Source organism: Nicotiana tabacum, chromosome 6 (assembly GCF_000715075.1).
Source record: "Nicotiana tabacum cultivar K326 chromosome 6, ASM71507v2, whole genome shotgun sequence".
Classification (NCBI taxonomy): Eukaryota; Viridiplantae; Streptophyta; class Magnoliopsida; order Solanales; family Solanaceae; genus Nicotiana; species Nicotiana tabacum.
The window spans coordinates 95937212-95949398 of record NC_134085.1 but is presented as its reverse complement, the minus strand read 5'-3'; the positions used below and the strand labels follow the sequence as shown (position 1 = coordinate 95949398).

The window sequence follows — 12187 nt, the reverse complement described above, 5'->3', positions numbered from 1 at the left end:
ATTACAAAGGAGGCTTGTTCCAACAAATTCTAGTACTTCAACACAACTGCACTCTGCTATAAATAGTTTGTGTAATAGTAGTGGTAACTCTATTTCTACTGGTGTAGCATCTACTTTTCATTTTCAGTCTACTAATGCTTCCAGGAAGCTTTGTTGTAAACCAGGAAGCTTTGTTGTAAACCCTAGCTTAGCAACTATGATGCCTCTTATGCATCTACTCAGTTCCCATGTATCTGTTTAGCTTATCTATAATATAAGTACATCCTTTTGACCCAAAAAAGTAAATAAATAAATTGTATATAAATTGCAGTAATAGTTTTAAAAGTATGAGACTGACTTTTCAAGAAAAATTAAGTGAATCTGATCCAAAAAGAATATTATTGTATTATGTTAAGAGTATCTTTAGACCGTTACTGTCAAACGGATGATGCATCTTGACTTAACTTTATAGCGGCTAAGAGAAAGGCAAAAGGAGAATAATTTTATGTTGAGTAAACACGAGCACACACTTTTATACCATTCACATACATTTGGATGCAAACGGTTCGTGTATTGCTGCACTAGAAATAGACCATTCTACAAGTAGAAAGTGACGTTGGAGTCCTATTTGGCCCATCACTTAATGAGTGGACTCAGCATCTCTCTCTCACTGTCATGACTCATGATACACTGAGTATTTTTTAACCCTTGTAACAAGAATTATAAGTAATAAATATAATAAGTTCACAAAGATCTCAAATATACTACTTCTTTTGTCCCAATTTATGTGATGGTATTTGACTTCACACTAAGTTAAAAAAAAGACAATAATTATTGAAGTTAGTGATAAAAAGAACTATAAATATTTGTGTGATAATAAATCATCTCATTAGAGATAAAATAAAAAAATTAAAAGTTAAATTATTTTTAAATTTAAAAAGTATTTTTTTTAGGACCGGCAAAAAAGAAAAGAATATAACGTAAGTACCATACAAGAATCTATACTCAGTTACCACCTACACTTGCCTTGTGTTGTGTCGAAAAAAGAGTGGTCCCCTACGTGTATAACCATCACAAGTCTCCCCACCACCAACAGCAGCCACCAACAGTGTCAAGCACCATCAACAAACAAACATTTTATTAACCCCACTATCTCCCTCGCCTAGGACCTCCCTTTCCTTCCTCTCCTACCAATAAATAACACAAGAACACCCCCATGTGATGTTTCTATTAAGAGGTTCCGCCACCATATTTCTCAACTTTCCTTCTTTCTTTTCTTTTTTTATAGTAGTATAGCTACTCCGTACTTGTACTAATACCAACATGAGATATTTCAGAATTTGATGCAAATAACATTATATATATTGCTAGTACTTTGTTGTCAGCTCTTTTGTGGTAGTAACTTTTACTCCTATATTTTATGCTTTCTTGATACTACTAAGTGACATTTCAAGAATTCCGTACTTTGTGTTCACGGTTACCCCTACAACAACAACAAAGTACTTTCTATTTTAATCTACCGGAGATGCCAACGCCAGTTACTAGTGCCAAGCAATGCTTGACACAAGAAGCAGCCATAACCCTCGACGATGCTGTGGCTGTGGCAGCTCGTCGCGGCCACACTCAAACTACATCTCTTCATTTCATATCTTCCTTATTATCTCTTCCTTCTTCATGTTTACGTGAGGCGTGTTCGCGTACACGTAACAATGCGTACTCTGTACGCGTCCAATTCAAAGCTCTAGAAATTTGTTTAGGGGTGTCAATGGACCGGTTGCCTTCGTCGCCTAACAAGATCGACGATCCACCTGTGTCGAATTCTCTCATGGCTGCCATAAAGCGATCTCAAGCGAATCAGAGACGACAACCGGAGAATTTCAGTTTTTATCAGCAACTGCAACAGCAGAATCAGTCAGCTTCTTGTTCTTCAGTTCCAGTAGTCAAAGTTGAGCTGCGGAATCTCATAATTTCTGTACTTGATGATCCTGTTGTGAGCAGAGTATTTGGTGAAGCTGGTTTTAGAAGTTGTGATATTAAGCTTGCTCTTCTCAGGCCTGTTCATCAACTCTTCAGATATTCAAGATTCAGAGCACCACCTATGTTTCTGTGTAATTTAAGCAGTCAAACTGATTCGTATAACCATAGTTTTAGCTTCCCTTTCTTGGGTTTTAGTAGCGGAGAAGATGATTGCAGGAGAATTGGGGAGGTTTTTATCAAGAATAGAGGAAGAAATCCACTGCTTCTTGGTACTTTTGCACATGGTGCTATGAATAGTTTCTTGGAAATGGTAGAGATGGAAAAAGGAGGAGGAATTCTTCCCCTTGAAGTATGTGGATTGAGTGTGATTTCTATTGAGAATGAGATATTAAGGTTTGTTACAGGGGAATGTAATGAGGAATTAGTGAAGTTGAAGTTTGAGGAGATTGGAACTATAGTGATGCATAGTATAGGGTCTGGTCTTGTTGTCAATTATGGAGATTTACAAATTTTAGCAAGAGATGATTCTTCTATTGATTCTTGCAGGTATATAGTTAGCAAATTGACAAGTTTATTAGAGATTTATCATGGGAAATTATGGTTGATTGGGTGGGTGGAGAGGTATGAGATATATTTGAAAATTTTGAATAGATTTCCTTGCATAGAGAAAGATTGGGACTTGCAAATTTTGACAATCACTTCTTCAGGACCTCCTAAGGAGGAATCATTTCCCAGATCCAGGTAAGCTGAAAACTCTTTCCAATAGATGTTCAGTTAAATCCTTTAAAAGAAAAACAAAACAAAATGGACCTATAGAGAGGGCAATTGGTATTTACATTACTCACCCAATTAATTTAGAATTGAGGCATAATTGATTCACAGATGGATGGTGTAAGAATAAAGAGTTGTTATTTTTGGTTAAGGAACTTAGATTAATTTTAATTTGTCTTGGTGAAATTACAAATTTTCTAAGGTAAAAGCCAGAGGATGGTTGAAAAGACAGAAGACTAATAGAAGCTTAACAGGACGATAGCTGACTCTTGGTGAAATATTTTTTGTTGTTGTATTTCAGGAGCTTTTCTAAAGCGGGCAGATTTTATGAAAAGAAAAAATATAAATTTGCTTATGTACTATCCGAAATTGCTAGATTTTTTCTTTGGTTATACTTTAAGTCCATTTATTACCTTGTTGTTAGAAAATCATCTCGTACTTACCTTTGTTATTAAGTAGCTCCAGCTTAAAATGGGTGGACTACATTTGTGTCAAAATTTTTTGAGGAAAAAAAAAACTAAATTTATCCCTTAACTTTTAACTATGGCTTAAAATGACTCTCATGTAGGAGCTCTATTAGGAGTCAAAAGGCAAAAATGAGATTATTTTTTTCCTAACAAGTGTAATTAGACCAAAAGTATAACAGGCCAAATTTACTCAATTTCGAAGTTCAATGTCAAATTTTTGACCATTTTCCCTTTAATTAATAAGTTAGTATAGCTTTCAACAATAGACAATTTGTGATATTACTTTCTCTACATTCTAAACCAATCAGTGTTTTTGGTTTTAAGTATCTCTAATATGATGTACGTACAATTTATACTTAACAGCTTGATGGAATCATTTGTGCCGTTTGGAGGATTGTTTTCAGCGCCAGCTGCTGATCATGATATTAAAAGCTGCTCATACCAGAGTGCATCCCGCTGTCACCTCTGCAATGAGAAATGCAAACAAGAGATAAACACACTCTCAAACACTGGATTTAGCAGTGTTTCAGTTGCACATCACTGCCAATCAAGTCTGCCTTCTTGGTTGCAAATGACTGATCAACTCCGCTCTAATGGAGGACTGGATGCTATCAAGGTCTGTGTTTCTCTCAATTCTACTAGTCAACTTCTCTATTTTTCTAGTACTAGCATAATATTAGACAAAGATGGCTCTAAGGTGGGTTCTATGGTTTCAACTACACTCATTACTTTATGTATACATATGCAACAAGAAATTTAAAATGTATGCATAAAATAAGACCACACTTTTTTATTATATGAAGAAAAATTCACCTAAATAGTCGCTAACCCAACCGCTTAAACTAAAAGTGTTGGGAATAAAAACCCACAGAAATAATATTCACGATAATAAAAGCGGAATAATAATGTAGCACCAATATACGGTAATTAACAAGAATAAAAGAGTAACAACGACACCAAGATTTTTACGTGGAAAACTCTTTTAATAACGAAAAACCACGGCCCCGAGAGGAGCAACTGATATCACTATAGTAAGGAATTTTACATTTTGTAGGTCCGAGTAAAATACTTCAAAGACCACTACAACACTCAAAAGAAATAACCCTCTTTTGATATTCCCACCTCACTACAATATCGCCCATTCTCTATTTTTCTCACAGACTATTTTCTTATACCCTGTCTATGAAACCTCACTCTTTCTTTCTCTCTTTGTTGGTGTGAATAAATGAGAGTTGAAGCTCTCCTTTTATAGTCAAATCTTCACTCTCTAAAGCCTACAATATTTGACAATTTACACACATTTTTCATAATTCAACAAGGTTGGCTACCTAACCAAACCAAGTCAACAAGGTTGGCTACCAAACCAAAGAAACTTTTATTAGGCACATGCCTAATACTTCTTCAATGAGATGGACATCATCAATCTCCCCCTCCAGTCTCATTCATCTAGAGGAGGTAGCACTGTCTTCTAGTTTAAGTGCATGCCGACAAGTTCTTTGCATAGCTCGAACTTGTTCCTTGGTACCACCTTGGTCAGCATATCTGCGGGATTCTCACTTGTAGAAATCTTCAAGACTTTTAGAGATTCATCATCTACCATTTCTCAAATCCAATGATATCTCACATCAATGTGTTTGGTCCTTGCATGGTACATAGAGTTCTTGCTAAGGTCTATTGCACTTTGACTGTCACAATAGACGACATACTCCTTCTGATGCAATCCAAGCTCTTGAAGGAACCGTTTGAGCCATACCATCTCCTTGCCAATTTCTGTAGCGGCAATATACTCTGCTCCAGTTGTTGAAAGTGCAACACACTTCTGCAACTTAAACTGCCATGATATAGGTCCCCCTGAAAATGTAAATAAATATCCAGTAGTGGATTTTCTGTTGTCAATGTCACCTGCCATATCAGCATCTGTATAGCCCTTCAAGATTGGATCAGATCCTCCAAAGCACAAACAATCTCCCGTGGTACCTCTCAGGTACCTGAGTATCCACTTGACTACTTCCCAATGTTCCTTTCCAAGATTTTCAAGAAACATGCTGACAACACCAACTGCGTGAGCAATATCAGGTCTAGTACATACCATTGCATACATCAAGCTTCCGACTGCTGAAGAATAAGGAACTCTAGCCATGTTCCCTTTCTCTTCCACTGTTGTAGGATACATCTTTTTGCTCAACTTTAGATGACTAGCAAGAGGTGTGCTGACTGGCTTAGCATTTTTCATGTTGAAGTGTTCTAGTACACGTTCAATGTAGTTCTCCTGAGATAGCCACAACTTTCTACTTGTTCTCTCTCGAACTATCTTCATCCCTAGAATTTGTTGTGCTGGGCCCAAGTCCTTCATATCAAATGACTTAGACAGATCTCCCTTCAACTTTGCTATCAGCCCCTTGTCTTTTCCTACAATTAACATGTCATCCACATACAACAACAATATATAAAGTTATTCTCAGAAAATCTTTTGAAGTATACACATGGATCAGAATAGGTCTTTTGGTATGTTTGACTTTTCATGAATGAGTCAAACTTCATGTACCACTGTCTTGGTGCCTGCTTCAATCCATAAAGACTCTTATTCAATTTGCACACCATGTGTTTCTTTATAGCTACTTCAAATCCTTCTGGTTGCTCCATATAAATCTCCTCTTCAGAATCTCCATAAAGAAATATAGTTTTCACATCCAACTGTTCCACTTCAAGATCTAGGCTAGCTGCTAAGCTCAAAATTGTTCGAATAGAAGTCATTTTGACAATAGGTGAGAAAATTTCGTCAAAATCAATACCTTTCTTCTTTTCGAAGCCTTTAACCACCAATCGAGCTTTGTATCTGACAAGTTTGCCATTTTCATCTTTCTTGAGTTTAAAGACCCATTTGAATTTGAGTGGTTTTTTACCCTTTGGAAGTTGAACCAGCTTGTAAGTGCCATTTTTCTGTAGAGATTCCATCCCTTCTTGCATAGCTTTCATCCACTGCTTCTTTTCTGGATGGGACAGCACCTCCTTAAGACTTTCTGGCTCCCCCTCATCACTGATGAGGACATACTCTGTCGAAGGGTACCTGCATGACTCTACCCTTGGCCTCTCTGATCTCCTCAGAGGTTGAGGTTGTTCTTCTCCCTGAGTGGGGTGCTCCACTTCCTCGACACCTTTATCAAGTTGCTCCCCCTGCTCAATAACCTCACCAGGTTGCTCCCCCTGCTCGGCAACCTCGTCGGTCGTACTTTCTGCACTTGTGGGATTGTTAGAAGTAGAAGGAATATAGTAAAACGGTTAGGAATTATACCATTCTTCGCCTTTTCTAACGTATCGGCAGCAGTTTCAACTTCACTTTCTCGAAAGACTACATCTCTGCTTCTGATGACCTTCTTCTTTACAGGATCCCACAATCTGTACCCGAACTCTTCATCTCTATATCCGATAAATATGCAGGGAACAGATTTATTATCCAGCTTTGTTCTCTGCTCTTTTGGTACATGTGCAAAAGCTCTGCAACTGAACACCTTCAGATGCGAGTAGGACACCTCCTTGTTGGTCAAAACTCTCTCTGGGATGTCAAACGCCAACGGAACTGATGGACTCCTATTGATCAGGTAACAGGTTGTCTGAACTGCTTCACCCCAGAATGACTTAGGCAGTTTAGTCATTCTAAGCATGCTTCTCACCTTCTCCACAATGGTGCGGTTCATCCTCTCGGCTATGCCATTGTGCTGCGGGGTTCCAGGAACTATCTTTTCATGTCTGATCCCATGACTTGAACAATACTCTTCAAATTCCCTTGAAGTGTACTCACCTCCTTTGTCACTTCGGAGACGCTTTAGCTTTAGACCCGTCTCCCTTTCTACTAGAGTATGAAACTTCTGGAAAACTTGAAACACCTGATCTTTGGTTTTCAAAATATAAACCCATAATTTTCGTGAAACATCATTAATAAAAGTAACAAAATATTTTTTACCACCCATTGATTCAATTTCCATTAGGCCACAAACATCAAAATATACTAAATCAAGTATATTCAATTTTCTTTCAGACGATGTCTGAAATGAGACTCTATGTTGCTTACCAAATAAACAATAGTCACAAGGTTTTACCGTTGTACCTTTGGCATAAGAAATAAGTGATTTCTTGGCAAGAATCTGCAATCCTTTCTCGCTCATATGACCCATTCTTTTGTGCCACAAATCTGCAGAAATCTCATCTTGTGCCGCGTTCAATTCACCTTGGCATATTTCTGCATTTGTCCTGTACAACGTGCCACGAGCAACTCCCTTTGCAATCACCAATGATCCCTTAGTGAGTCTCCACTTTTGATTTGCAAAATAGCTCTCGTATCCATCTCGGTCTAAAGCAATTCCCAAGATCAAGTTCATCCGCAAATCAGGTACATGCCGCACATCCTTTAGAACCAATGTACATCCGACATTTGTCTTGATACAAATGTCACCAATCCCCACAATCTTTGAGTAACTTGTGTTACCCATTCTCACTGTGCCGTAATCACCTGCTACATATCTGCAAAAAAGATCTCTTATGGGTGTGGCATGGTAAGATACCGTTGTGTCAACCACCCATTCCGACTCTGGACCTGACAGGTGCATGCATTCCTCTTCCTCATTTATAAAGAGGACAACATTATCATTATTTTACACCATGGCGGTTGTGTTGTCGTCATTCTTCTGGCCACTAGTTTCACTTTTGCCCTTCCTTGGATTTGGGCAATCTCTTTTGAAGTGGCCTGGTTGATCACAGTTGTAGCAATTTCTGGCTCTTGATTTGGATCGGTTCTTTGACTTCCCACGAGCTCCGGATCTACCATAGTTGTTCGAACTCCTTAGATAACTCCTGCCTCTACCTTCTGTGATGAGAGCATGTCCTTGATTTTCAGGCTTCTTTCTCATCTTCTCATTGAGTAAAAGAGCCGATGTGACATCTTTCAACTCAATAGTAGTCTTACTGTGCAGGATGATTGTTGCCAAATTATCATACGAAGATGGCAACGAGTTCAATAGCAAGATGGCTTTATCTTCTTACTTGATTCACTCCGAGGTTGGCAAGCTATGTGATTAGTCTGTTAAACACATTTAAATGTGACAAATAATTCATACCTTCACCCATGTGTAGGGCATATAACTGCTTCTTCAGGTACAATTTATTTGTCAGCGTTTTGGACATGTATAGGCTTTCCAACATTGTCCAAATTCCACGTGCAGTGTCTTCATCAATGATGTTATTTACCACATCATCTGATAAGTGCAACCTGATTGCACTAGCAGCTCTTTCATCCAAGTCAGCCCAATCCTCAGTTTTCATGGTATCAGGCTTCTTTGCCATGTTGAGAAACCGTTACCTCCGTTGAATTTTGTTACCTCGTACTTTACTCCGGACATTTTTATTTTTCACCGAGTATAGTACTACTGATAGTGAATAGTATTTCAGTGAACGAGCAGAACTTGTGCTCTGATACCAGTTGTTGGGAATAAACCCCCACAGAAATAATATTCACGATAATAAAAGCGGAATAATAATGTAGCACCAAGATACGATAATTAACAAGAATAAAAGAGTAACAACGACACCAAGATTTTTACGTGGAAAACCCTTTTAATAAGGGAAAAAATCACGGCCCCGAGAGGAGCAACTGATATCACTATAGTAAGGAATTTTACACTTTGTAGGTCCGAGTGGAATACTCCAAAGACCACTACAACACTCAAAAGAAATAACCCTCTTTTGATATTCCCACCTCACTACAATATCGCTCACTCTCTATTTTCCTCACAGACTATTTTCATATACCCTGTCTGTGAAACCTCACTCTTTCTTTCTCTCTTTGTTGGTGTGTAAGAAATGAGAGTTGAAGCTCTCCTTTTATAGCCAAACCTTCACTCTCTAAAGCCTACAATATTTGACAATTTACACACACTTTTCACAATTCAACAAGGTTGGCTACCTAACCAAATCAAGTCAACAAGGTTGGCTACCAAACCAAAGAAACTTTTATTAGGCACATGCCTAATACTTCTTCAATGAGATAGACATCATCAAAAAGTAGCCAGTCGATGTACAATCCATATATATTATAAGTATATATATGTAAACTGGCTAGGAAAAATAAACTTTAAACCCGGCATGCTTTTTGTGTAAAGATCTCTTATATGAACCCACTTATTTCCTTTTGTTTAGGTTCTGCAGTTTTCTTCTTCGACACCTTAACTCCTCTGGAGTTATATATTCTTCCTTGTGTGCTTACAAATTTTCTAAATTACTTGACTACAAGTGTGTTTGGTATGACAGAAGTCATTTTACGCTAAAATTATTTTCCTTTTTTTTTTGGTACAGCTAAAAATGTTTTTATGTCCTGCAAAAAATGCATATTCAAATTTAATAATAATTTAGCAACTCGGAGTTTGTTTTGATGAAACTTTGAGTTAAAGAGATTAATATTAATATTTAAATGTCATTTAAAGCAAGTAATGTGAAGCTAAAAGTAAAATACTTGTAATCTTAATGGGATATCAAAACATGGAAAAATGACTTTCTTATGAGAAATATTTTCTTTGAAAAATAACTTTGATCATATACCAAACCGAGCTTACAGTAAAATAAATCTTAACATCTTTTCGGTCTAATCATGTAATAACTTCGTTATATGACTTCAGTGCAGGCCAAAGATGATAAAATGGTATTGGGTGCTAAAATTGCTGGTTTGCAGAGAAAATGGGACAATCTCTGCCAGCGTTTACACTACAATCAACCATTATCCAAGGCTAGCAGTTTTGAGTTGGGTTGTCAAGTTCCATCAGTTGTAGGTTTTCAAGTTGTTGATCAAGACCAAAACGAAGGTGTCAACGACGACAAAAGCGGCCACAAAAATGCATCTTCAGCAGAAACTGAAAGGAAGATAATGAATTCCACAGTCTCTTCATCAAATGAAAGCAGTCCTTTAGGTATGATATCAGAGGCTGGCAATGACAATTTTCTATCTAAGTTTAGTGAAACGCCCTCAAAAAGTGTCGATGAGCGTGGCCTCAACTCTCCAGCCTCTGTAACTTCAGTGACAACAGATTTAGGTTTGTGCGTGGCCTCTACTTCTCCAGGCAAAGAACAAGAGCAGCTGACAATTCCGAGTAGCATCAATCAAGCACATCATATATCATCCAATGTATCTGCAAGTGCTGAGGTGGTCTCGGGAAGTTTCTTTAACCGGTCCCCACTATCGCCATCTTCTAATTCTCTTCAGTGTCACCACAAGCAATTGGATCCAAAAGATTTCAAGATGCTATACGCAGCTCTTATGGAAAAGGTCGCCTGGCAAGAGGAGGCTGTAAATGCTATTAGCCAAACAATAGCTCAGTGCAGAAGCAGAAATGAAAGAAGCAATTGCACACGTCGTGGGGACATATGGCTCAATTTCCTCGGACCTGATAAGATTGGTAAGAAGAAAGTTATGATTGCATTGGCGGAGATTCTATATGGAAGCACAAACAACCTAATCTGTGTGGATCTAAGTCTCCAGGACGAAGTCGGGTTGTTTGATTTACAGGTATTGAATAGATATGATGTGAAATTCAGAGGGAAGCATGTTGTTGATTATGTTGCTGATAAATTGAGGAACAACCCCTTATCTGTTGTTTTCCTAGAAAATGTGGATAAAGCTGACCTACTCGTTCAGAAAAGCTTGTCCCAGGCTGTTAAGACTGGTAGATTTTCTGATTCTCATGGTAGAGAAGTTAGCATAGCTAACGCAATCTTTGTGACAACATCATCAAGATTAGATGAAGAAACAACTCTTCATTCTACCGAAGAAACAGTTCATGACTATTCTGAAGAAGATATATTGGCAGCTAAAGGATGGCAAATCCAGATGCTAATAGCATTTGATCTTGCAGATGATGTCGAAAGTCCTAACTCAAGTACATTAGTAACCAGTAGAAAAAGATCATCTAGCCGTATCATTGTGAATAAAAGAAAGCTTACTGGTTCAAGCGAAAGCGTACATCAGCAATGTGGAAGCTCGGAGATGGCCAAACGAGCACACAAGGAATCAAACACATGCCTAGATTTGAATCTTCCAGCTGAAGAGAGTGAAAATTATGACACATTTAATGGAGATTCTGGATGTGACTCATGGTTGAAAGAATTATTTGCACAATTTGATGAGACTGCGATTTTCAGGCCATTTGATTTCGACTCTCTGGCTGAAAAGCTGTTGAAAGAGATCAGACTATGCTTCCACAAAATTGTCGGTCCAGAATGTTTGCTAGAGATCGACACCAAAGTATTGGAACAGATTCTAGCAGCAACATGTTTAACAGACAGTAAGAAAGTAGAAGATTGGATTCAACATGTTCTTAGCAAGGGATTCGTGGAAGCTCAAGAAAGGTATAGTCTAAGTGCACGTTCTGTAGTGAAACTTGTGACTTGCGAGAGTAGTTTCCAAGAAGTGCATATACCAGGAGTTCTCCTTCCTAGTAGAATCATAGTGAATTAAAAGAAATAAGTTTGCCTATTTATATGTAATATATATATTGTATAAACATTTTAGCACCTAGTTAATTATGCATGTGTTGCCCGATCTATCCCATGTTTTTTTGGTTTTTGCGGGTCACGTTTGTATAGTTTTAAGGGCATAAAAATTGTAGATTTCACCTAAGGTATCTGCAAGCTCTGAATTATTTATGTGTTATGAGTTTATCAATGTTGCTCCCTATTGTATTTCATTTATTTTGTCTTTTGAACTTTTTCCTCTTTTGGGGGTCTACAAGTTACAAGTTGTGTTCATATTCTTTCTAAAAGTTCCAATCAAAGTGACACTCTTACCCCGTTATATATAAAAAGACGATGCTTTTGTACTTATAAAACTCTATAAAGCCATATAAGGAATTTTTCTGATAGGGGTAACAGATCCGCAAACCTTGGGAAAATTACTACTATATATACCTTGAAAAGTGAGTTTATATTTAATTAGGCATCTTGATGCACAAGAG

General features: G+C 37.6%; 1 protein-coding gene across 1 annotated transcript; it reads left to right on the top strand.

Moving 5' to 3' along the window:
- The first annotated feature begins 1076 nt into the window (after positions 1-1076).
- On the top strand, positions 1077-11934 carry LOC107803297 (protein SMAX1-LIKE 6). Its single transcript, XM_075255000.1, has 3 exons — positions 1077-2697; positions 3558-3810; positions 9865-11934. Exons 1-3 carry the CDS (start codon positions 1505-1507, stop codon positions 11689-11691), a joined length of 3273 nt encoding a protein of 1090 aa, XP_075111101.1. The 5' UTR covers positions 1077-1504; the 3' UTR covers positions 11692-11934.
- Positions 11935-12187: the final 253 nt, after the last annotated feature.